Raw genomic sequence first — 27610 nt, 5'->3', positions numbered from 1 at the left:
ATAATTCATGGCCTTCGGCGGCCTGGCCTATATAGTAAACTTAAAGTGCAAAAGAAGGCCGAAGGCGTCTTTGTTTGTGTGTCAGCCCCCGTCTGTGAACAGCTAATCTCCGGCACCATTGATATGATTGCAGCGAAACTGTGCACACACACACACACTCCCCGGATGCCACCAGGAGGCCGCTTTTTTTCTTAAACACATTTTTTTGTGTGTACAAACAATCTTATTTTTTTTAGCCCAGGGGTTACCTTACGCAAGCAATCCTATTCGTATATACAGCCGATCCTATAGCGTACACATTTGGTCTGTCCTTTGATAAATCTCATGGCTGAAACCGACCGCCATTTACACGCCCTTAAATATCCAATCGCCCTGATTTTACGACATGAACAACCGGGAATGCGACCAAACGACGTTTGGAAAGCCAATAAGAGTTTTTTCTCTCTCGCTGCCTGTGCAAGCCCAAATTACCGTTGTCTTTGCCAGCAGGATTACCATGGATTCCGTGTGCTATATTACATGAATCACAGTCACATCATCGTCACGAATAGAATAGATTTAGTAGAGTCACGAACTGAGGTTCTGTGACCGTCCTCTGGCAAGGATGTTTTGATGATTGATTTGACCTCTATGGGACCTTTTATAAAAGATTTAGCCCCCATGTCCCTCGCAAAAAACCCAGCATTTTTTGCTATAAGAGGGCCAATTTCAAAATGACGCCCCGGCACCATCTCTGAAAATGAACCAGCTAGATGACCTAGAACCACGAACGAAGGCACTTTTGTCATAGGCCTATATACAAGTCAACCATGAGGATTCCAAAATATGACACCACTTTAATCATAAGACCTTGTTTTGACCCAGAAATTCAAGATGGCAGCCATCCAGTATAGTGGAAAACTTGACTTTTTTGAAGAGGAAATAATTGATTTATTATTTGGGGGTTTGTCATTTTTACAGACCCAAACCATATATCAATCTGCATGAATGAGAGCATTTTGTGTCACTGGTTTCTGAATAATCACATTCATATCATGACTCCACCCTCCTCCTCTGTGACTGTGCATCATCAACCTTCTCCTCCTCACTCTCAACCTCCTCGGCCTCTTCAACGGGCCCTGGTGCAGGTAGGTGTGTTGGGAGACAGGACAACAGCGACCACCCACCAACTCCCCAACCATGTCCGAGTGGCGAGGGGTGGTGCTTCGGTTTGGGGGTGGTGCACTAGATACGGCAAGTACAGTTGGCGCGGAGGCAGTGATTTTTTTCCCCCTTCATTATCTTCCACTTTGGCAACACAGACTTCAGCCATGGGCTGCTACTCTTCTTCTCTCCATAGATCCACCTGTCTCGTGAATGCAACGAGCTTCTTGTTCTCTACCTCCTTCTCAAGGTCAAGGCCGTGTGCCACACAGAGCTCTTTGGCACATTGTCACGGATGATTCTCCTTTGCCATAGTAGAAACCTCGAGTTGTGTTTTTAATTTTATTGTATCGTGATTTTAATTCATGCCTTTCTTAGTCTGTTCTACTTTTATATACGTTCATGAAACATCTTCATGTGAAAACTCATGAAATCCAATCAAATATTATTATTTTAAAAATAAATAAAGCTGAGTTGGCGTCACATTGCAGCCAGCAGTGTGTAACTGCACAATGCAGTCTGCCGTCTCTCTTCTGTCAGCAGGCCATGGCAGAGGACTGTCTTTGTTTCTTTTGGTACTTGGTAATCGAGGTACTTTATTTAGAAAAGTTAAAAACAGCCAAGCTAAATAAAGTACCTTGATTGTCATCCACCCGCTCCTCGTTTTTAACCTTTTTAAGTGAAATGCTTTATTGGGTCGTCCACTCACAGTTTTTTGTATTGAGTTGTGCTTGAAATGTACTGTAATTCTGCAAACTGTTAATAAATACTTCAATCAAATCAGATTTTTCTTATTCCATTCCAAATGGCTATGACTGCAGTCCAAATTTCACTGGCCTGGGTATAGCCATTGATTGATTGATTGAAATATTTATTAACAGTTTGCAGAATTACAGTACAATTCAAGCACAACTCAATACAAAGACTGTTAACTGTACAGTGGACGACTCAATAAAGCATTACACTTGTTTACAAGAGGGTCCACCTTGTTCAATTCATCAAAACATTTAGAGACGTACAAATATACACTTCTATAAAGCCAAAGAGCAGAACGGGAATTCATCATAAAGGATCGGTAAAAAGGGAAAAGAAAGATATACAGTGAGGGGAAAAGGGGTGGGTGGGGTGGCGATTAAAATTTTACGGGGGCCAGATTCGAATTGCAGCCGTCCGTAGGTGCCCTTTGAGAGCGGATTTGAAGGAGTCAAGGGATTTGCATGCCTTAATGACTGTTGATAGGGCGTTCCACATTTTGGTGGCATAGGAACGAAAATAACTTAGTCCCTTGTTTGTGAGGAATCTGGGTTGAACATGGTTTGTTGCACTCCCTCTGGTGTTGTGGGTGTAGACTTCGTTAACATTAAGGAAGTATTTGGACAGGTACATGGGTTTCTTGGTGGTGTATTGAATCTTGTGGACCAGACCCATTGCAAGATGCTGTACTCTGTCTTCGACCCTAAGCCATTATAGCCTGTCAAAGTAGGTTAAGGGGGGTGAGGCCAAGTAGGAGCCTGACAAGTTTGTTTTGGGAGGTCTGGAGCCTTGTTTTAATGGCCTTTGAGGTGCTGTGGTACCAAGAGGTGCATGCATAGTCGAAGAAACCTTGTATGAGGGCTCCAGGATGGAACCTAGGTAGGTAATTTCATCTTTTTGTGTGATAATATTGTCCCACTCTAACCAGTCCAGGAAGCCATCTGCCTTGCTGAGATTACTATTAGATCCAAAGAGAATTGATTCCGTTTTTCCCAGGTGTAAAGATAGTTTGTTATCAGCGAGCCAGGTGCAGATTCTTCCGAGTTCAGAGCTGAGGGCCTTTTCAACCTGCAGTTTGTTCCTGTCCGAGACCAGCAGTGCTGAGTCATCTGCGAACAGGAACAAGTTGCAGTCACAAGTCATGTCGTTTACATAAATTATATTAGGAATAGTAAAGGCCCTAGTATGCTGTCAGTGGAGTGGGATGTTCTGTCTGAAACCAGATTGGAACTCGTACATGAATTTATTTGTGGCAACACTCTTCAACCTGTTCATAGACAATTTTTTCCATCACTTTCGAGATGGAGATGAATAGAAATATAGGGCGGTAGTTGCCGGGGTGACGGGGTCTAATTTACTCCCTTTCTTGTACAGGGGGGTTACTTTGGCCAGTCTGAAATCTTGGGGGACCTGTCCCTGTTTGATGGAGAGGTTTACACTATGTGGGTGATGATTGGAGCTATAGAGATGGCCATATAGCCAACCCGGAATTTAATTTAATTTGTGGAATGATGAATTCGGTGTGAGTCGTGTGCTTCAGGAGCGTATAGCTGCCTGGCGGTGATATAGGAGCTGAGCCGCTGAGATGACAGCCAAATTCCAATACCCTAAATATTGTCCACTCGCCCTCACTCACACTCGATCGCTCCAGCATGGCGGTGTCATGGTGAAATTGGTGACCTGCCAAAATCTGTGACCATCTTGTGAACATCACATATTAACTTACAAAATACCGCTACGCTGAACTCTGCTAATAAACAAACGATTTACATTAGGACACTGACGTTATTATGTGATCTACACCCACCCACTAGTAGTAGTAGTCAGTCACTACAGTACTGTACAGTGTACACGATTGTCACATATTTCAGCAGGTCACCAATTCCACCGTAACACACCGCCATGCTGGAGTGACCGAGTGTGAGTGAGGCGAGTGGGAGTGGACGAGATTTTGGGTCCCCCCGATCGCCACTCGCTCTAGTCTACATGCACACTTCCACTCGGTTTGAGAGCATAGATATATAACTAACAGAGACGGCCCCGGCGTCCGGGATTCCCCTCCCAATGTCCCAACCCCTTTTAATACTCTATGGTCCCAACTCTATGTCCATAGCGCGAGCGAGCGTAAAAGAGAATAGGATTTCCGGGTTTTTCCAACCAATGAGCAGATTCCACATGCGGACACTGAACAAACGATTGGTGTCGATGATGATGATGATGAAGAAGAAGACCGGTGGTGGTGGTGATTCCATTCCGCAGCAGCAGCCAGCCTGAAGTGAACGTAGGATTGACAGCTTGCCCCTGCAACTCTTAAAACACACACTACTACTGATTCGTCTAAAATAAGATTCACTTAAAAAAGTGCTCTCGCTTGGAATATCGGAGGAAGAATACAAAACTGCTTTTTTTTTTAGTGTCGGCGATACATTGTTAATATTCGTTTTTGGACCATTACATATCTCTTGACTGAACTGAATTGAATGCGGCCGACCTCCGGCGAATCTCCAACGGACAGAACACCGAGGAGGGCAACGGTCTGGTTTGGGTATAAACTCATAGCTCGCTTATGCTAGCCTGTTAGCATTCACGCCACCGCTATACTACTTCATCACTTGTCATTCATCATGGCTGGGCCGACGGGCACATAGCCTGGCACTATAGCAACGTGTGTACTGTCCGCCGGGTCTCGTAAATAAAAGCATTCACCCGGTTGTGTCATCATTCACCGCATTGTCAAAAAAGATTATTTAAAAGTTATCCGGGTTTTTTTTAGGTAAGAAGTTTGTAAGAGTGGAGTTATAGGGCTTTTTTCCCCCTTTTTTTTAATAAACTTTTTTTATTAAAGTTATCCGTTTTTTTTTTATACGTAAGACGTTTGTAAGAGTAGAGTTATAGGGCATAGTGGGAAAGAAGTGGTGTCCTCAAGTGGCCGCTCGCCTCCCTCACCACCAACCATGGACAACAAGGCACACACGAAGACGGTGGAAGAAGTCTATGGCGTCTTTAACGTGAATGAAAGCACCGGCCTGGGCTTGGACCAAGTGAAGAAACAGCGAGAGAAGTATGGCCCTAACGGTAAGAGACGACGTGTTGTATACTACTACTACTAGGCACTCTCTCTTATATCCATCATGGCCTGTTCTGTTTGCCTCTATGGTTGTGTTTCTTGTCTGGCCTTCCTTCAATTCAGCCCGTGGTGTGTGTGTGACTTAACTGTGACGGACATGCATCAACCGATTAGAAAGACATTTTGATGTATCATCATCATGACGACGTCACCACCACCTGTAATGCCGAAAGAAGAGACGGCACGACGTTAATTTGGCCAAATAAAACTTTTTTGACGGGTCGCTTACTTTAAAGGGGGCATATACGTTATTATTATTGTTTAAATTGTCTCTGTCTTATTGTTTAAATGTACACACACACACACACACACACACACACACACACACACACACACACACACTCACTTTAACCCATTCTGACCTGAGATCAGATTCATACGAGGTTTCCACTGGACACACACTGGTCTGATTAACCCATTCTGACCTGAGATCAGATTCTAAAAAATGTCAGTCGCTCTTCGATTTTTCAAAAAATAGCAGACCTACAAGCTCGCTATGAGCTTGTAGATCTGCTATTTTTCAATAGCTAAAGCATGACATGATGCTAAACACCAAAACGGGTTCCCGGTCAGAATGGGTTAAGGCATAATGGTGTAGCTTATGTTTTGACATGTCTTTAATTGTTCCTCTCTCCTTTTGATTGTGGTGTCTTTGGGATGGATTGCAGAATTACCAGCTGAGGAGGGTAAGTGAAACTTAACGTGATTCTGGACGTCTTCTGTTTTAGGTTTAGAGCTAAATCTTGACCACATGATTTTCTGGGTTTGGGCATAATAGGCGAACAGTGATGTAAATAGCTTTTCAATGTGATGAGTCCCGGGATGCGGGGAATGGTCTTTTTTAGATGAGTCCCAGGGACATTTTATGAGTCCCACTTCAACAACGTTAGGAGTCATATTTTGCCATTTTTTACAAATTGCAGCATTTAACTCCCCATTTCATGTTATATGGTTATAATCTCGTTATATTCATGTAGAAAACGGAAGAAGACATTATTACTATAACTACAGCTAGCAAAATAAACTAGAATTAAACAAAACAGTACAGTAGTACCGTAGTGCGTCCTGTGGATGCAGAGGTCGTCGTCTCATTGCGTCCCTTAACTATAAACTGCGTTTTGTGATGCAAAATGCACCCTATTTTAATCTCTGGGGGAACATTCACATTCACAACGGCAGGTTGCGCTGCAACTAGCGATCCTTAATGTTCCGGTTCTGGTTCTTCAACGATTCCTATTAGGGTTTCCAAATGGACTGTCTAAAAGTTTGAGAAGCACTCGTATTGGGGGGTGTCACAGTCTGTAGTGCTGTCGCCTCACAGCTAGAAGGTTCTGGGTTCGATTCCCACTGGGGACGCTCCTCTGCGTCACCAGTGCCTATACCCGAGGCGGCGTTGGCAAAAGGGCCTTTCTATGTGGAGTTTGCATGTTCTCCCCGTGCCCCCCTAGGGTAGGTACCCTCAAAAGAAAACATGCAGTAATCCTGGTCTCTAAACTGCCTCCCCCTGGCCAGCCGGGACGTCTGATGGAGGGGAAAGGAACTGGTCGGAATAACGTGTTCCTTCCGCGTGCTACGTTCCAACCGGGGGAAACTCCCCCCGTCAGGTGAAAAGAAGCAGCTTGGACTCCTCATGCATAGAAGGAAGCATGAGGTCAGTCCGCTGCTCTCCCCAGGTTGGCAGAGAGAGAGTGTATAGAACCCAGGATTACATTTGATAATTTGACACTGGGTGGAAAACCGATTCCTGTTCCTCTGGATCCCAACCCTAGCTGCAACACATTAAGACTGTAGAAGGTCTTATTTTTGGAGAAGATATTTATTTGGCGTATAGTCCTCGGGCCTAAATGCGCTGAAGTGCTTTAGTCGTGTTCTAAAAGACTATACACGCACGTGCATGTTCTGAGTACAGTACATCTCCATTCTTTAGGTAAATCTCTCTGGGAGCTGGTGATTGAGCAGTTTGAAGATTTACTCGTGAGAATACTACTTCTCGCTGCCTGCATATCCTTTGTGAGTATTGACGTCCGTTTGTCGATTTATGGAGTGAATATTTACCAAGACGGGGTCGCAAAAGATATGAGAGCTGTTCCCATTTTGTGTGCAGGTGCTGGCCTTGTTCGACGAGGGAGACAGCACCATCACAGCATTCGTAGAGCCTTTTGTCATCCTACTGATTCTCATAGCGAATGCCATTGTGGGAGTTTGGCAGGTAATAAAAGCATTAAACGTATCTAAATGACCTTTTTATTTTATTTTTACATGATGGTTAAGGGTGGCACCACTTGACATTTTAAATTCTAATCGACTGCGTCACATCGCAATATATCTCACCATTTGGACTAGTTACCACCAATTACACACACACACACACACACACACACCTAGGCTAGCCCTCATGCGTTCACTATTGTAGCTATCCGATTGGACGCACTGCGAAATGAGTAATAATCGCAACAAATGCTTTCCATCACCTAAAAAATGTAAACTACCGTCCCAGGCCCCAAAAACACCATATCTTACATATAAAAGTTCCTTTAGCCTCATGTACTTCTTCAACGCAACTCCGGCATATTATCTGGAGTGGAGTTATAACGGCAAGCGTCCCATACATACGGCAAAAGCGTCCCATACGGCGTTACCCGTAATATGGGGGCGGTGTCGACCAGAGTAATCTAGTTAAGAGAGCGTTCGACAGGCCTATGGGCTCTGTAGTTCCAAAAGATTCGGAACTGTCCCATTTGAGATTGAACGAGCACTTCCGCATTTCCATTGTTACACAATTCAACACTATATAGTGTGTCGCCACTCTTACTAGATTACTCTGGTGTTGACGTGCAGCCCCACTGGCCAATGAGGCGTCTACCGGTAACAAGATGACTCGCCCCGTTTCTGTTTTCCTCCCAGATTTTTCCCCCCAGTGAGGGGTGGGAGAGGGCTGGACAGCAGACGGGCTGGACTTTGAATTTCTCTAACTATAAACTTTCATGACAGCAGACAGCCTAATATAATTTATGAAAAGCTACTACATTGAAGTCTGTTCACAGAAGTTGTTGTCGGGATTATCTGACGAGGTACCATTTGAGTGTGCAAAACCTTACATATACTAAATAATACTAAATTGTTTATAGGGTCAATGTACCGGTAAGTAAAATAATATAGCCTTTCTACACCAAAAAGAATACGAACAGCCAATAGCATTATTACAAAGTTATCCCCCCTCACTGGTGACAATTCCGGGAGGAAGAAACGGGCAAGCACCGGGGCGAGTCATCCGGTATTGCGTCTACCTACCTGCGGGCTATTTATGTCTATGGTTTACTCCTGTGCCACTCTTTTTTCTTTTCTTTTTTCCAACTGTTCAGGAGCGAAATGCAGAGAATGCCATTGAAGCGCTTAAGGAGTACGAACCGGAGATGGGGAAAGTGTACCGCCAGGACCGAAAGAGTGTCCAGAGGATCAAAGCCAGGGACATCGTGCCCGGCGACATCGTGGAGGTGGCCGGTAAGGACGGCGCGATTGTGTGGGGGAAGAAAAGTTGAACGAAATGAACAAGTTAAAAAAGAAAATAATGTGGTGCAGTATCGGTGTTGTTTTTGCCAGCACATTTTGATTTTGGTTTTAGTCATGGTCTCTTCAATAGTTTTAATTTTAAAATAGTCACATTTTAGTCACCACTAATGTCTTGGTGTTAGTTTTAGTCGACTAAATATCACACGATTTTAGTCGACTAAATCTACAGTTTATTTGGTCGACTAAAATGTGTTTAGCCTTGATGCCGCCACAATGACAATTTTTTAACACTTGCTGTAAATATCAGATCTACAAGCTCACAACGCGTTGCTCTGCGACGTGTTGTGAGCTTGTAGATCTGCTATTTTCAGCATGCAACCAAGTGTAAAATTACTTATAATGGATCTCTTGTCCACTAGTCCCTTCCTAACATTTTAGTCTAGTTTTTATTTGTTGACGGAATTGTCAATATATTTAGTCTTAGTTTTAGTCATCATAGCTTAGTTTTCATTTAGTTTTTAGTTTTTGTCAGTGAAAAAAGGTAGTCGACGAACATTTTTAGTCGACGAAAACAACACTGTGCAGTATAGACTAGAGGCCCCACAAAATGTGATTTCAAATTTTAATATTTCTTGCTTTGTAAAAATGGAAAATACGCCCCTCTTGAGAACTTTGGAAGCAAGTTATATATTAGCCTGTAACTGAATTGTGAACAATGTGTCTGACTCCATTAGATAATGTTGTAGTGATTTTGTGTGAAGCCGCCGGAGTGTCTTCCTCGGCCTATACTGGGCTCTGGCAGTGTGCGTAGACGCTGTTTCTCAAGTGGAGTTAATCCCTATTTAATAGAACTTAATCCCTAGTTAATATGCCATCGTAATCAATAGATTAATAGGACTGAATGGCTGGTGATGAAGAGAAAAATAGATGTATTCTGTTTCCTGGCTTGCGCTCTTTTTTTCTTTTTCTTTTTTTTCTTTTTTACAATCCATGTTTTCAAATCCCCCCCCCCCCCCACACACACACACACTCCAGCTGAGCAGCATATGTTCTACAACTGATCAAAATAGTTTTCCCATTTTTGGATATGTTCGCAGGTCTCATCTAATCCCCCCCCTCTCTCCTCATTCTTCCCTCCTTTTCTTCCTCTTCAGAGAAGGGCAATGTGGAGGGCGTGTGTGTGTGTGTGTGTGTGGGTGGGGGGGGGGGGGGGGTGAGTTTACATGTCCGTCACCAATCTCTGCTCTCTGCGTGGGTATCCGTTTGTTGAAGCCTCCGGTTCATAGCTTTGTTTTTTTTATCTTCACTTTTCTTCCTAACCCGTGTACTTCATTTTTGCGTTTCTTATTTATTTCTATGGCGATTCACAAAAGGTCAAACACTGGCTTCTCTCCAGATGCATAGTTGGCACTGATTTATTGTGCACTTGTAGACTAAGCATAATAGGAGAAAACATGCTTAAAATAGAAGCAATGTTTTTTTTCTTTTCTTTTTTTAAATACTCCGATGAAGACCGCAAAGGTCGAAACGTTAGTCTTTGTATACTTTAGCACCTAACAAAAGGCTCTAAATGTCCGTGCTGCTCCAGTCTCTTCTCCTTATGCCAACCTTTCAATACATTTTTAAGACGTCATTTCCTCAGTTTGTTAGTTGGTTGGTTTGATCGCCTTTTTGAACGTCTTGTTCAAGGAACTTCAGGTACGATAGATGAAAAGTGACGACATTCTACCAAAGGTAAAACGTATCACCGTAAAGGTTGAGGTTCCACTCGGCTACAGCTATAATAGTACTGCCCCTGAACTGTTAACTTTGCTTCCGTTGAGGCCCATCCAGCTGCGATGTTGCTCTTATCATTCCATTCGTCTTCCCCAGACTGGATGCAAATTGCATTTGAGAAACCTGCCCTGGCCTCTTTGATACCCTCTTAGCCGTAGATAATAAATGTCAGTGGCTTTAACCCATTCTGACCGGGCACCCATTTTGGTGTTAGCATCATGTTATGCTTTAGCTATTGAAAAATAGCAGATCTACAAGCTCATATCGCGCCACCGAGTGGCGCGATACGAGCTTGTAGGTCTGCTATTTTTGAAAAATCGAAGAACGACTGACATTTTTCTAGAATCTGATCTCGGGTCAGAATGGATTAATCAGACCAGTGTGTGTCCTAGTGGAAACCTCGTATGAATCTGATCTCAGGTCAGAATGGGTTAATAGCCCCCTCCTGCTTGTCCACTTTCTGCACCGCAAAAAAAGATTTGTTTGGAAGATTGAGGGGGATGTTTACATTCAACATTTTGTTTTACTAGGAATTAACCAAAGCCTTCTTCTTCTGTTAGTGGAAAGAATGAGCCGCAATCTATTCCTGTGCTGGAGCGGGAGTGGAACATTAACCCATTCTGAACGGGAACCCATTTTGGTGTTAGCATCATGTTATGCTCTAGCTATTGAAAAATAGCAGATCTACAAGCTCATAGCGCGCCACCGAGTGGCGCGCTACGAGCTTGTAGGTCTGCTATTTTTTCAAAAATCGAAGAACGACTGACATTTTTTAGAATCTGATCTCAGGTCAGAATGGGTTCATCAGACCAGTGTGTGTCCTAGTGGAAACCTCGTATGAATCTGATCTCAGGTCAGAATGGGTTAATAACTTTTGATGCATGACTCTTTTCGGGCTGCCACGTTGGTCTTTTGATTATTTTATTGCTCTCAAGAACTGTGAGTTGGGTTGACTTATAGTTCTCTTGTTGCAAGTCGAGTGAAGATTTGCGAGTGCGTTGTATTTGCGGGTGCCCACTGTCTTCCACATTTTGTCTTACTTTCTAGATAAGCGGATGGCATTTGTGTTGGGGTGTATGATGTGTTGCATACAAGGCCGCTGGGTCGACGAAACAAATTTCGGCGCAAACTGACAATTCCCCACCATGTAAAAAAAGGTTCTTTGTTCCCCCACTTAGAATAAACCTAAACCATAAACCTAACCTAGTAATTCTAGTAAGACTAAAGGTATTTTAGCAACTTTAGTGTTACTTTTAGTAGCACATTCTGATTTAAGCTCAGTCTTTTGAACAATCCATTGAACTTTAGGCCTGCCTATAGGCTACTTAAACTATCTAGTCTTGGCCAACTACAAATGAACACTATGGCATACAATAAACTAAAACATAATTGCTCAGACGTCCTTAAACCAGAAACGCTAACCCTAAACCCTAAGGTAAGTGGGGAACATAGGGATGACTCTCAATAAAGTACTTGACTATATCATATAATTTGCATTCATTAGTCTCATATTCACAGGTACCAATAGAGATGTATAATAAGTTTAACCCTAATTCAATTACAGAAGTATTCACTCCTCTGCAATCACCTTGACTCTCAGGCCCCTTTTTTTAATATGGTCAAATGATATGAAATCATCATCTCCCCTTCGTTGTGTTGTTTATGTCTACAGTTGGTGATAAAGTGCCTGCGGACATTCGACTTACGTCTATAAAGTCTACAACGCTGCGGGTTGACCAATCAATTCTCACAGGTAAGACTTTAGTTTTTATATATGGGAATCTCGTCTTGACACATTTTGGGGGCGGGAACACCAAAAGGGGGTGGTTCCAAGCATTATGTTATTAGCTTTAGCTGTTTTTGAAAAAAATTGTGAAAATAATGTGGCCCGAATGTTTGAATATATTCTTTCGGAGCATTCGTTTTTTCCAGAAAACTGTCAGGATTTAGGGGGGGGGGGGGGGGGGGGGGGGGGAGGAGGAGAGAGTCTTCTAAATCCTGACAGTTTTCTGAAATGCCTCATGTTTCTATATCAGTGGTGCTCAATATTTCATGTCGAGGACCCCAAAAAAGATATGTATTTGCCCACAAGTTAAAGTTAAAAGGGTGCATTGAACACGGCATTGAATTCATGGACCAAAAGTGACCTAAAACACTACAACAGTTTAAAAGTCAGTTTTTGACACTTAATCAGTCGGCCTAGGCGAGCCTGCTTGTTCAGCTACACAGTCTTGCAATCAGTCCTCTAACCCTGAGAGTAGAGCTTATACCCAGCATCATATTTCTGCCGTCTTTTTGTGTAATTCTGATTTCATGACTTTATTCCTCAGGAGAGTCGGTGTCTGTGATCAAACACACGGACCCTGTGCCAGACCCCCGCGCCGTCAACCAGGACAAGAAGAACATGCTCTTCTCTGTGAGTCCTGCCCTCGATTTTCTTTACCTAACCCTAACCTCAGTAAAACTATACCTAAACCTAACCTTAACCTCAGTAAAACTATACCTAAACCTAACCTTAACCTCAGTAAAACTATACCTAACCTTAACCTCAGTAAAACTATACCTAAACCTAACCTTAACCTCAGTAAAACTATACCTAACCTTAACCTCAGTAAATCTATACCTAACCCTAACCTCAGTAAAACTATACCTAAACCTAACCCTAACCTCAGTAAATCTATACCTAAACCTAACCCTAACCTCAGTAAAACTATACCTAAACCTAACCTTAACCTCAGTAAAACTATACCTAACCCTAATCTCAGTAAAACTATACCTAAACCTAACCTTAACCTCAGTAAACCTATACCTAACCCTTAACCTCAGTAAAACTATACCTAAACCTAACCCCAGTAAAACTATACCTAAACCTAACCTTAACCTCAGTAAACGTAACTTGCCCAGGGGCATAAGGGGGTTATAAGCACAACCTGTGTAGGTATTGGTATGTAGCGGCCGGGTCATACCAAAGACTGTAAAAAAATGGGACCCAATGCCTCCCTGGGGCGGGTCGAATCAACGACTGATTCTCGCGCACGGCTGCGCCTCACCGCTCCCAAGAGAATCCGGGTCAAATGCCGTGTGTGTGTGTGACTAATCGTACGACTTTTGACTTTTCTCGAAACATCCCCACACAGGGCACCAACATCGCAGCGGGCAGAGCTGTGGGCGTGGTGGTGGCCACGGGAGTCGACACGGAGATCGGGAAGATCCGCGACGAGATGGCGTCCACGGAGCAGGAGCGCACGCCCCTGCAGAAGAAACTGGACGAGTTTGGGGAGCAGCTTTCCAAGGTTTATTTTTTTTTTTTCTTTTTTTTTTGCGTGCGGCGGTCAGTGTTTGTTTTCGTCGACCAAAACTATGACGAAAACTAAATGAAGACTAAAGCTATGATGACTAAAGCTAAGACTAAATATATTGACAATTTCGTCAAACGGATAAAAACGAGACTAAAATGTTAGGAAGGGACTATAGTGGACAAGAGATCCAGTAGAAGTCATTTTACACTTGGTCACATGCTGAAAATGGCAGATCTACAAGCTCACAACGCGTCACTAGATCGGCTATTTTCAGCGAGTGTAAAAATGGCCATTACGACGGCATCAATGACCGCCAAAATACATTTTAGTCGACCAGATGAACTGTAGATTTAGTCGACTAAAACTACACTAAATAAACACAAACATTCCTAGTTACTAGTTGATAAGAAGGGGAAAAAAAGAGAAAAAAATGTTATTTTTTCTTCTAAAATGTGACTAAAACTAAATAGACGTTTCAAGAGACTATATGACTAAAACTAAAAATAGAAATTTGCTGCCAAAAAACAACACTTGTGACGCTGTGCGCACGCACCCGTATTTGTTTTGACTGACATATGCCTGCCCTCGGTGGTGTGGTGTATATATATATATATATATATGAACGACATTTTGATCCCGACATGCCGCGCAATCTCATTATAATAATAATAATAATAAAACTTTATTTTTATAGCACCTTTCATGACATGAAATGCAGCTCAAAGTGCTTTACAGAACAATGGAGAATAAAAGAAAAGCAAGGCAACGACATTCAAAAACTACAGTGAGGACAAAAAAAAAAGATCAATTAAAAGCAATGTTGTAGAAGTGGGTCTTGAGCTGAGCTTTAAAAATGTCTACAGAGGCTGCCTGACGAAGGTACAGTCGGGAGCTTGTTCCATGCCGACGGCCCGTAGAAGCAAAAAGCTGCTTCCCCGTATTTTTTTAGTTGCCATTGTTTTAGGCAAAGCGAGCAGGCCAGCAGTGGAAGACCTTAGGGGGGGGCGGTTTGGGACATATTTAGGCAGGCAGTCATGTAGGTAGGAGGGTGCGAGACCATTGAGAGCTTTATAGACAAGTAAAATAATTTTAAAATCAATCCTAAAATTGTGTACTTTGTGTAAAAGGTGATTTCGCTGATCTGCATCGCCGTGTGGATCATCAACATCGGACACTTCAGCGACCCCGTCCACGGGGGCTCCTGGATCCGCGGCGCCGTCTACTACTTCAAGATCGCCGTGGCGTTGGCGGTGGCCGCCATCCCAGAGGGTAAAGCCACAGGGGAGATTATTATTATAGGGCATTAATTAAACCCATTCTGACCCGAGATCAGATTCTATAACGCACTAGAAGAATGGCGGTTCTTTTTAACGCATTTTCTTTTGACCCGAGGTCAGATTCTATAAAAATGTCAGTCGTTCTTCGATTTTTCAAAAATAGCAGACCTATACAAGCTCGTAGCGCGCCACTCGGTGGCTGCGCTATGAGCTTGTAGATCTGCTATTTTTCAAAAGCTAAAGCGTGACGTGATGCTGACGCCAAAACGGGTTCCCGTTCAGAATGGGTTAAAAGCAACTAGTCGACTAGTTAATCCACTAGTCGACCTTGTTGGTACTAGTTGATAAGAAAAAAAAATAGTTTTTTTTCCCTGATTTTGTAGGCCTCAAGATCAGGTAGATTATAATTATAGTCTTTTTTTTTACATATAGGTAGTTCAACAACCAGTCGACTAGTAAACTAGTCAACTAGTAAAAAGGACTAGAAGTGAATGCCCTAGTGACGACAAGTCCAAAAAACGACAACCAGTGGTTGTCGAGTGGCCCAGGAAATGATTCTCCATTCATTTTCTCCACAGGCTTTTCAAAAAGTATTTTTTTAAAGACGGTTTACGCCGCGGACGAAGCCCAACTCGGATCGTGACAAGTCACGACGACAAACGCAATATTTTGTTGCCGATCAAGTCATTTGAAAGAAGAAAATAAAGGCAGGATACAACACTTATTTGTTCTTCTTCTTACTAATTATTTGATCGGCCCCAAAACATTGCAATTATCGTCCGTATTTGTCACGATCCGAGTTGGCTTTGTCCGCCGCGTAACGGTCTTTATATAAATACTTTTTGAAAAGCCTATGGGGAGAATGAATGGAGGATCATTTCCTATGGGCCACTCGTCGTTCTGAAAGGGGGGCGGGACTGCGACGCTCTATTAGGCTCCGGCCGGACGGCGCGTCGCGTGTTCGAGTCCCGTTCATGACGACCCTTTGCTGCGTGTCTCTCCCCTTCTCTCTCTCTCTCTCTCATGTCATTCTTCACCTGTGACTATCGATAAAGGCAGAAAAGCCAAAAACAAATCTTAATACAAAAAAAATGACAATATATTACATATAATTTCGGGGGTCCTAAACATGGAAAAAGGTTGAGAACGACTCGCATAGAAACATGTTTTTTTTTTCTTTTTCTGAAAACTGTCATGGTTTTAGAAGACATTTTTGTTAGAATCGAACTCGGGGTCTAAATGGGTTAACCCATTTTAGTAGGCGGGAACCCCTTTTGGTGTCGGCATTACGTTATGCTTTAGCTATTTGAAAAATAGCAGATCTACAAGCTCATAGGTCTGCTATTTTTGAAAAATCGAAGAACGACTGACACGGAAAACATAGCTTTTTCAGAAAACTGTCATTTTCAAACGGACATTTTTAGAATCTGATCTCAGGTCAGAATGGGTTAACCCATTCTGAACGGGAACCCATTTTGGTGTCCGCATCATGTTATGCTTTAGCTATTGAAAAATAGCAGATCTACAAGCTCATAGCGCGCCACCGAGTGGCGCGCTACGAGCTCGTAGGTCTGCTATTTTTGAAAAATCGAAGAACGACTGCCATTTTTCTTTTAGAATCTGATCTCGGGTCAGAATGGGTTAATCAGACCAGTGTGTGTGTGTGTGTGTGTGTCCAGTGGAAACCTCGTATGAATCTGATCTCGGGTCAGAATGGGGGTTAATGTCGTTTTCTCTCCATTCTCTCCAGGTCTGCCCGCCGTCATCACCACGTGCCTGGCTCTGGGCACTCGCCGCATGGCCAAGAAGCACGCCATCGTCCGCAGCCTGCCCTCCGTGGAGACGCTGGGCTGCACCTCCGTCATCTGCTCCGACAAGACGGGCACGCTGACCACCAATCAGATGTCTGTGTGCAGGGTAAGAGAGAGAGAGAGAGAGAGGAATTGACGATGTTATCACACGGCAGCCATCTTTTCCAGCAAGGTGACGCTTCCCCCCCCCCCCCCATAGATAGCCCCCAATTCATCCAAACGGAAAAGTCCTCTCTGATTATATTAAACACCCGTCAAAATCACCATACATTGCAGCTGTCTGGGGAAAGCTTGAACTATCCTCTTTCAATCTGTAAAAGTTTGACATAAATTGCCTTCCTTGATGTATTGAAGGGCATCAGTTAACGACCATCACCTGGGCACTCTGTACTGCTGAAAGTGACTGCATGGAGTCTGTCTCGTTTCTCTCCAAAAGCACTCGAATATGATGGAATATGATTACAGCTCACATTTCATATCACACACTAGCCCCCCCCCCCCCCCCCCCCCCCCTTAAATCAATTCATATTTTTGATGAATCGATACATATCGTCGGGATATAATAAGAATCGATATATCGATTTAACGATATTATCGTTACATGCCTAATCGGTAGTGGGGATTTGCATGGTGAAGGGGACTATAATATTGCTCTTCGTGTGACCACTCTGACTTTAGGTGCGTTACCCGTTGAAATTACCAGCTCTCAGTGGCCTTGTGGTTAGAGTGTCCGCCCTGAGACTGGGGTTCGATCCTATAACCAAAGACTCTAACAATGGGACCCAGTGCCCTCCCTGCTTGACACTCTGCATCAAGGGTTGGATTGGGGGGTATAAATCCCTGCGACATACTAGCGTCATGTCCAGGGGGTGTATACTTGTACATCAAGCTGCCTCATGCTACAGAAACGGGAGATAGGCTCCTTGCCCCCTATGGGCCTCATGGCTCGGCAAGGCTACTTACCCGATCAAATCATATCGAATGAAATGGCGGTGATGGGTCGCACGGCGCACGCACACACGCACCAAGACTGCATTTCAATAATTTATTCCTTGCGTGTTGGGACGGGAGACAAACGTTTCGGCTATCCAGCCAGTGTGATACTGATGAAGGCTGCTTAGCCGAAACGTTTGTCTCCTGTCCCAACATGCAAGGAATTGCTATAAGCAATATTATGTCAAAATTGTATATATATATATATATATATATATATATTTTTTTTTTTTCTTCCAGACAGCCAGCAATGGGTAAAACGCTCCCAAAAAATGTAGTCTCTGTGACACATCTAGGGGCTTTATTCTGCATTCAAAGAATGTCATTGGTCGAAAACAAGAAAAAAACAACCCTGTCGAAATGACTAACCAATCAGGCAGGCAAATCGACCAATGGCAAAGCTTCTAGGAAAATCTTTGAATGCAGATTGTGGCCCCTAGATGTGTCGCAGAGACTATATTGTTCTTGGGAGCGTTTAACGCATTGCTGGCTGTCTGAATATTTTCTTTCTTAATAATTACATTTTTGACGACATATTGCTTATAGCAGCTTTAAAATTATAATGTGTTAACGTACTCTACCATACAAATGTGGACAAAATATAAATGTATTCACACAAACGTTCTATAGCACAGCTTTAATATGAACTTTGCCATGATCACATTTTTACTGTTGAACTGCTTGTGGTGTGCTGCCACCTGCTGGATGCAGTGTGCGCCAGTTTGTCAATGCATTCAAGTTAACAGTTAAGTGTGTGTGTGTGTGTGTGTGTGTCCTAGATGTTCATCATTGACCAGGTTACCGGTGACAGCTGTTCTCTGAAAGAATTCACCATAACTGGCTCTACATATGCTCCCGATGGAGACGTGTGAGTATTTCAGCATCTCCCTCATCGGTTGCATGTCGGTCCTCTTCCCATTTAGACCCGAGGACGATTCTACAAAACTACAGTCTTCTAAATCCTGACCCGTTTTCTGAAAATCCCCATGTTTCCGTGTCGGTCGCTCTCAAACATTTTCGTGTCAAGGACCCCCCAAAGATCTATGTAATTGGCCGCCGACCCCCAACTGACAATATGTTGTTCCAGGGACCTCCCCACCAGAAGCAAAGATTTGAGTTAAAAAAACGCTCTGAAAGAATAATGTATTCAAAGATTTGTGCCACTTTTTCACGATTTATAGCACATCTACAAGCTTTGTAGATCTGCTATTTTTCAATAGCTAAAGTATAACGTGATCATTAAAACACCAAAAGGGGTTCCCGTTCTGAATGTTCAATGTACAAGAACTTTGTTTTTCTCTGCTTCTGAAGGCGAATTTGTTGGCAAAATGCACATTTCCGATGAGCTGGCCGACGTTTCTTAACCCATTCTGACCTGAGATCAGATTCACACGAGGTTTCCGCTGGACACACACTGGTCTGATGAACCCATTCTGACCTGAGATCAGATTCTAAAAAAATGTCAGTCGTTCTTCGATTTTTCAAAAAATAGCAGACCGAGTGGCGCGCTACGAGCTTGTAGATCTGCTATTTTTCAATGGCTAAAGCATAACGTGATGCTAAACACCAAAACGGGTTCCCGTTCAGAATGGGTTAAACGTTGCACAAAATCACAAATGCCTTAGCCTGTGTCTGCATGTTCTCAAAGTGATACCAGTCCAACTTGTCATACAGTATCCTTTAACTTTAACATGGCTTACTAATGTGAACATCGTCTGAGAAAGAAGTTTATTTGCCATATGGAATTATCTACATCGCACACACCCCTTTTCGTGTCCGTGCATGCTATTCCAATACCGAAACCAAACCACAAGTCCTTGACATGAAATATTGAGAACCACTGCTATAGAAACATGAGGATCTTCAGAAAATTGTCATGATTTTAGAAGACATTTTTTTCAGGCCGAAATGAGTTCAAAATGCACCACCGCTTGTCTCAATCGGTGAAGGTCATGCCTGCCTGTGATTCTTTTTTTTTTTTTTAACATTTGTTTTATGATCTTGCACACGGTGTGCTTGGACATTGAGTGAAGAAAAAAATGAGCCCCCTCCCCATTTATGTATTTGTGTGTGGGCCAGCATGGAGTTTAACTGGACAGGAGCTGTCCAACCCTGGCACACCGTAACAATATATTGTACTACGCTCAGCTGTGCTTAACCCGTTGATAGTATCGTCTCTCGATATATACAGACTGTATAAGGAAAAGAGGCCACTGTTTTTCTTTTTTGTTTTGCCATCGGGTCCCCAGATTGACCCATTTATGACGCTTCAAGGGTCTTATTATTCATTCTCTACAAATGGTGCATTTATATATGGACTCACTAGACCTGTACGTGCCCGTCGGCCACCGCCCTACTTGAGAGCGATGCCACTTGAGAACCTATTAATACCCGTTGTCAGCTTGTCATGGCACCCGTTTTAACCCATTCTGGGCGTTTAGCATTACGTCGTGCTTTAGCTATTGAAAAATAGCAGATCTACAAGCTCGTAGCGCGCCACCGAGTGGCGCGCTACGAGCTTGTAGGTCTGCTATTTTTGAAAAATCGAAGAGCGACTGACACAGAAGACATTCTTAGAATCTGATCTCGGGTCAGAATGGAAAACTGTCAGGATGTAGAAGACATTTTTTTTTTAAGAATCTGATCTCTGGTCAGAATGGGTTAACTATCCGTCCGCATGGAGCTCTCCGTGTCTGCCCGTCGGCCCGAGTCTGAAGAGTGCAAACTGCCGGTGAAAAGTGGGAGTGGTCAAGTAATCAATTTGCAGGCAGAGGCCTGGAAATTGCACAGGTGAGGGGACTTTGGCTCATTATAGGCCTGACCAGAGGCCTTTTGTGGTGATTCTGGAGAACCGTGGGGGTTTCCGACCGACGCGATACCGGACACTGCACTCCCTGTGGGGGGGGGGGGGGTGGAACGCATGTGTCGAATGTGAAGTCGGTGGGGCGAACGTTTCTCGAGTTACGTGCATTACGCACGCACGCACGCACACAGACAGAGAGACGTGGCACATATATAGCTAGATAGTTTGATAAATAAATATACAGTATTCCACAGCTATTTTGCTCACTCATCTCTCTTGTTTTCTCCAGGTTCCACGACGGTAAACCAGTGAAGTGCTCCCAGTACGATGCCTTAGTGGAGCTGGCCTCCATCTGTGCTCTCTGCAATGACTCTTCACTGGACTACAACGAGGTCTGTGGTGGTGGACGGACTACCTCTTTGTGTCATCAGAGGCACTTGACTCGGCTGGCAGTGTTGGGGTTTTTTTTTTTTTTTTTGTAACAGCAAATTTAGATTGTTGTTTTCTCTTGAATAGCTTCCATTTAGTTTTTTTGTCACATTTTTTGTAACGTTTTAGTGTTGGGTCTAGTTTCAGTCGACTAAATCTACAGTTTATTTAGTCGGCTGACATTTATTTTGGTGGGCCTTGATGCTGTCGTAATGGCTGATTTTTTATTATTATTTTTTTTTTTTCTTTTCTTTTTTTTACACTTGCTGAAAATAGCTGCTATCTGCTATTTGGCTAAGTGTAAAATCAAAGTGTAAAATGATTTATGGATCTTTTGTCCGTTAGTCCCTTCCTAACATTTTAGTCTAGTTTTTGATTTGTTGACGAAATTGTCAATATATTTAGTCTTTAGTTTTAGTCATCGTGGTAGTCGACGAACATTTTTCGCCTTGGTTTTTTTTTTTAGTCTACGAAATCAACACTGCTTGCTGGGTTGTTTGGTTCACTGTGTCGTGTCGGCGGCTCTGCAACGGTGAAATATATCTCGATTCCAACCCCCTCCTTATATTATGTCCTGCCCATTTCTAGGCCAAGGGTGTGTTCGAGAAGGTCGGCGAGGCCACGGAGACGGCGCTCACCTGTCTGGTGGAGAAGATGAACGTCTTCGACACGGACGTCAAGAACCTCTCCAAGATCGAGAGGGCCAACGCCTGTAACTCTGTAAGTAACACCGGTTCGTTCGGTCACAAACTCTCTCCACAGGAGGCATAGGTTATAGGTTAACCCATTCTGACCTCAGATCAGATTCTAAAAAGAAATGTCTTCTACATCCTGACAGTTTTCGGTGGTTCTTAGATTTTTCAAAAAATAGCAGACCTACAAGCTCGTAGCGCGCCACTCTGTGGCGCGATATGAGCTTGTAGGTCTGCTATTTTTCAATAGTTAAAGCATAACGTAATGCTAGCACCAAAAGGGGTTCCCGCCCAAAATGGGTCAAGTGTGAGCTTTCTGTGCCGTTTAACCCTGTAACACCCAGTGTTGCAATACTACATTTTGTTCTTTTTTCACCCAAACGTCATCATTGATGTTCATTGCGATGCCATTGGTCATGACATTTGCATATAAATACCCCCCCACAGAGGCTGAAATTCACACAAATTAAAAATCTCTGGAATTGTTGTCTGCAATTTAGTTTAACCTATGGCCTTTGACCTTTAACCCTGATAAAGGTAATTAAAATAACTGTTTTTTTTTGTGATCTTTAGAATGTCTAGAACATGTTTTAGTCATTATTGTTATATCCCCCAAATGTTAAGTGTTAATTTATTATTACTATTTTAATAAATATTATAAATGTGCATAAAATGTGCACAAAAAATAATAATATATATATTATATTTTTTTACATTTCCTCTGATAAGTCCTAGTTGTAAAAAGTAGTAGTGCGGTTGAAATCAGTTTTTTGCAAGTAGAAATGAATCCGGGTTTCACACGGGTTTTAACCTGAGGCTTAGATGAGATGCCGAGACTCCAGACAGATGTCTATGTTGTACTCATCTTGTTGTCGTTGTTATACATTATGATTCCAGGTGATTAAGCAGCTGATGAAAAAAGAGTTGACCTTGGAATTTTCCAGAGACCGGAAGTCCATGTCTGTGTACTGCACGCCAAACAAGGCCCGCTCCTCCATTGGCAAGATGTTTGTCAAGGTAAAGTACAGACCGCACGCAGTCCAAAATGGTGTGTTTGACGTTTACAAATAAGTATTCATGTAGTAAAAATCTTCAACAGTGCAAGATGTTTTCCTTTCCTATACGATCTGGGAAAACCACAACAGTATAATTCTCCAGTGGCTCTTAGACCAGAAGTGGACCTTTTTGTTTCAATATGAATGTATTGCTCCATTGTTGCTATTTTGACATGCTTACAGTGTCGCCAGCCAGTGTTCTTCATGATTCCATTATGCCCATTTTAATTTGTTCCCCCCCCCCCCCTTTCTTTTTAATCTCCGCGTTTTAATCTCCGTGTCTCATAGGAAGTTCAGAAACCGTCTTCCAGTGACATCATCGATGGGGAATACAAGCTAATAGAAACTGCAGGCTTTCTAGTCCTGAAAAGTTGCAATGCGAAAATGGAAGCCATCGTTCTCACGATAATTAAAATCTAAAAAAAAATCTGCCTAATGATGATGTCACTGGAAGACTGTTTCTAAACTGCCCACAGCCCTCCTATGAGACATAGACTGAGTAGAAAAAAATCGTGCCATTTTTTTTCATGATTATTAGTGAGGACCTATTATATGAAGATAGGTTGAAAAGTGGTGAAGTGGTCCTTTAATGTCTGCCCTGCTCAACCCAATGGAGTGAAACTGTGCACGCGCGTTCCCCAGTTTATTTTCTTTTCAAAATCTTTTTATTCAGGTTTTTTTTCTTTCTAAAAAGAAGCCCATGGGGCAAGTATTAAACAGACACAATAAAATCTAAAAAATAAAACTCAATCCCCTATCCGTAAATCAGTCTGGTGAAAAAAAAATATATATCCCCAGTAGTTTAAAATTTTAATTCCGTGTCAAAGTAACTGAACTCGTCGTTTCACTAGCTTTTTTCCCCCTCCACTTTTCCCCCTGGATTGCTTGAATCATGGCGCAAACCGGCCCCCCTCTCTCTCGCTCTCTCTCTCTCTCTCTCTCATTAGAGACACAGCACTACCCCTCTCTCTGTTTCTGGCGCCCCCTACTGGTATAAATACGTAACATACTCGTGCTCATAGACACAGGTACACAGGTACACGGACATTGCTGGTTGTAGGAGTGGTTGCACCACTCAAAAAATAAAAAATAAATAAATCCCTTGTTTTTAAATTTAAGTCCAGGTAATACGTCTGACGTCTCCCCGCTTCCTTCCTTCCTCAACAACACAGGGAGCCCCAGAGGGAGTGATCGACAGGTGCACTCACATCCGCGTGGGCGGGGACAAGGTGGCGCTGACCGCTGGCATCAAGGAGAAGGTGATGTCGGTCATCCGGGAGTACGGAACGGGCAGGGACACCCTGCGCTGCCTGGCTCTGGCAACGCGGGACAACCCCACCAGCAAAGAGGAGCTGGTGCTGGAGGACTCGGCCAAGTTCATCGAGTATGAGGTATGTGAGGCCGGGGCCAAAATGTATTTGTGTGCGCTGCTCTATGCGTTTGGCGCGCTGCCCTGCGGCGACATGGGCATAATAAAGGGGCCATGCTTGCATGCGGGTCCTTTTTGTCTTAACCCATTCTGACCTGAGATCAGATTCATACGAGGTTTCCACTGGACACACACTGGTCTGATTAACCCATTCTGACCTGAGATCAGATTCTAAAAATGTCAGTCGTTCTTCGATTTTTCAAAAATAGCAGACCTACAAGCTCATAGAGCGCCACTCGGTGGCGCGCTATGAGCTTGTAGATCTGCTATTTTTCAATAGCTAAAGCATGACATGATGCCAAAATGGGTTCCCGTTCAGAATGGGTAAAGACAAGTTTCTTCCTCGGGAGACAAATAAAGCTTGAACCTTAAACCTTAAAGAAAAAGCAACAAAATAATGTATTAAATGGCGGGGTATAAGTGATATTTATTCGTTAAAATGTGTTCTGTATATTCACATAACCATCAATTTGTTTAGGAATAGTGGTCTGCCCGACTAAATTGGAAGAGGGGGGGGAAATGACTGCTTCATCCATAAATAAATATTGGTACACTCTGACACGGCTAGAGGAGAACCTGTGCATGCTGTTTCATAGACTTTGTACTATGATTGTAAGTTGTAACCGTAGGGGGGGGGGGGGCCGGGGGTGGTATACTGTCGTGATATGACTGTTTTGTGTACTCATGGGAAATACAGTGAGAAATGTCAATGATTTTGATTGCTTTTCTTTTCCTCGTGTCCCCCCCCCCCCCAGACCGATCTGACGTTTGTAGGCTGTGTGGGCATGCTGGATCCTCCCAGGGCGGAAGTGGCGGCCTCCCTCAAACTGTGTCGCAAGGCAGGCATTCGAGTGATCATGATCACTGGCGACAACAAAGGTAAGGAGCACACTGACACTGTAAACCTAAGGTGTGTGTCTGTGTGTATATACAGGGGGATTGTTCCTTTAACCCATTTAGGCCTTACCTCACACATTTAAAAACATAATATTCTAAATCCTCCAGTTTTCTGAAATAAATATTTTCATGATTTTTCAAAAAATAGCAGACCTACAAGCTCGTAGCGCGCCACTCGGTGGCGCGCTACGAGCTTGTAGATCTGCTATTTTTCAATAGCTAAATTTAAACCATGTTAGAAACGCCAAAAGGGGTTCCCGCGCCAACCCATTTTGACCTGACGTCAAAAAAGAAATAAAAAAAGTATTCTGAAAGAATATATATTCAAAGATTTGTGTGCCGCGCTTTTTACGAATTTTCAAAAATAGCAGACGTACATATAGCGTGCCACCGAGTGGCGAGCTTTGAGCTTGTAGATCTGCTATTTTTCAATAGCTAAAGCCGAGCGCTCTGACGAGGAGTATTATGGGATAGCTTGTTTTTTTTTTTACTTTATGTTCTGGTGTAGAGGGAAGCGGTCGCGCTATTCAGAGGACGAGAGATATTTATTTTGATCGTTTGCTACGGACAGTCGATCCAGAATTAGAACCCTGTGGGCTGATCACGTTTTTGTTCTTTTTTTTTAAATTATTTTTGATTATTGAATCGCCAGTTTCTGCAACACTGACTCCTTTTTTCTTTAATAGCATAGAAAGAAAGCATAAGGATTACTCCGGAGAGGAGTTATAACACTGTACACTTAATGATTAAATTGATAACTTGATTGATATAAAAAAATAGAGTGAACTAGTCAATAAATCGGGCGATAAATAGGCTATAGAGCGTCGCAGTCCCCCCCCTTTCAGAACGAGTGGTCCAGGAAATGGTTCTCCATTAATTTTCTCCATAGGCTTTTCCTAAAGTGTTTATTTAAAGACGGTTACGCCGCGGACAAAGCCAACTCGGATCGTGACAAATCATGACTATGAACACAATGTTAAATGTTCACAATGGCCGATCAAATAATTTATAAGAAGAAAAACAACAAAAGTGTTGTAACCTGCCGTTCTTTCTACTTTGTAATTATTTCTTTGGCCCAAAACATTGTGTTTATTGTCATGATTTGTCAGTTGGCTTTGTCCGCGGTGTAAACGTCTTTTTAAATAACTACTTTCTGAAAAGTCTACGAGGAAAATGAACGGCGATTTCTTTTCCCGGGTCTCTCGAGGGGGCGGGACTGCATACTGATCCATCCGGCGTTCCTTCTGAAACCCCCCCCCCCCCCAGGTACGGCGGTGGCGATATGCCGACGCATCGGCCTCTTCGGCGAGGACGACGACATCTCCAACATGGCCTACACGGGCCGCGAGTTTGACGACCTGTCGCCCGCCGCGCAGCGCGAGGCGGTGGTGAAGGCCCGCTGCTTCGCCCGCGTCGAGCCCTCGCACAAGTCCAAGATCGTGGAGATCCTGCAGTCCCTGGACGAGATCACCGCTATGGTATACGGACGAGTCACCTTAATTTTATTCATTTTATTCAATTTATTCAATTTATTCAATTTATTCAATTTATTCAATTTATTTTATTTATTTTATTTATTTTATTTATTTTATTTATTTTATTTATTTTATTTATTTTATTTTATTTATTTTATTTATTTTATTTATTTTATTTATTTTATTTATTTTATTTATTTTATTTATTTTATTTATTTTATTTATTTTATTTTTATTAAATTTCATCTGTAGTCCCTGAGCAGGCTCTTAAAAAGTGAATGATAAAAGAAAGACTAGAGTGTATAGAGCGCCGCAGTCCCCGCCCCCTTTCAGAAAAGCGAGTGGCCCAGGAAGTGGAAGCCCCATGCATTCTCCCATCGGCACTTTTAATATAATGTATTTAAAGACGGTTACGCCGCGGACAAAGCCAATTCGGATCGTGACGAATCATGACAATGAACACAATATTTTGGGACGATCAAATCATTAGAAAGAAGAAAAGAAAGTCAGGAGACAACACTATTTGTTTTATTTTTCGTCTTATAAATTATTTGCTCGGCCCAAAATATTGTGTTCATTGTCATGATTCGTCACGATCCGAATTGGCTTTGTCCGCGGCGTAACCGTCTTTAAATAAATTATATTAAAAGTGCCGATGGGAGAATGCATGGGGCTTCCACTTCCTGGGCCACTCGCTTTTCTGAAAGGGGGCGCGACTGCGGCGCTCTATAGGGCGCCTGCACACAACACCATGCGTCGATGCCATAATATGTTGCACCTCCAACACTGCTCCCAACAATACTCTCGTTCTCTCCTCCCCATCTTCTCCTCCTCCTCAGACCGGGGACGGCGTGAACGACGCGCCGGCCCTGAAGAAGGCGGAGATCGGCATCGCCATGGGCTCGGGCACGGCGGTGGCCAAGTCGGCCTCGGAGATGGTCCTCGCCGACGACAACTTCTCCACCATCGTGGCGGCGGTGGAGGAGGGCCGCGCCATCTACAACAACATGAAGCAGTTCATCCGGTACCTCATCTCCTCCAACGTGGGAGAGGTCGTCTGGTGAGGGCTTTGTGAATGATATTAATAATTAGGAAAAAAAAATTGCACCTGTTATGATCTTAACCCATTCTGACCTGAGAT

At 43.1% G+C, this 27610-nt stretch overlaps 1 protein-coding gene across 1 annotated transcript in view; it reads left to right on the top strand.

Moving 5' to 3' along the window:
- Positions 1-4099: 4099 nt before the first annotated feature.
- Positions 4100-27610, top strand: part of atp2a2b (ATPase sarcoplasmic/endoplasmic reticulum Ca2+ transporting 2b) — a 29364-nt gene continuing 5853 nt past the window's right edge. Inside the window, exons 1-18 of the mRNA XM_080756514.1 lie at positions 4100-4971; positions 5692-5709; positions 6951-7033; positions 7128-7232; positions 8386-8524; positions 11982-12062; positions 12640-12725; positions 13447-13602; positions 14736-14877; positions 16636-16802; positions 18469-18557; positions 20782-20884; positions 21510-21641; positions 22511-22630; positions 23841-24059; positions 24853-24976; positions 26261-26472; positions 27309-27529. Of these exons, the coding sequence (XP_080612640.1) occupies positions 4851-4971; positions 5692-5709; positions 6951-7033; positions 7128-7232; positions 8386-8524; positions 11982-12062; positions 12640-12725; positions 13447-13602; positions 14736-14877; positions 16636-16802; positions 18469-18557; positions 20782-20884; positions 21510-21641; positions 22511-22630; positions 23841-24059; positions 24853-24976; positions 26261-26472; positions 27309-27529 (2318 nt within the window). The 5' untranslated portion in view covers positions 4100-4850. The remainder of the gene's footprint in view (positions 4972-5691; positions 5710-6950; positions 7034-7127; positions 7233-8385; positions 8525-11981; positions 12063-12639; positions 12726-13446; positions 13603-14735; positions 14878-16635; positions 16803-18468; positions 18558-20781; positions 20885-21509; positions 21642-22510; positions 22631-23840; positions 24060-24852; positions 24977-26260; positions 26473-27308; positions 27530-27610) is intronic.

Source organism: Protomyctophum bolini (genome assembly GCF_963924005.1).
Source record: "Protomyctophum bolini genome assembly, chromosome: 22".
Taxonomy (NCBI): Eukaryota; Metazoa; Chordata; class Actinopteri; order Myctophiformes; family Myctophidae; genus Protomyctophum; species Protomyctophum bolini.
This window is presented reverse-complemented; position numbering and strand designations above follow the sequence as displayed.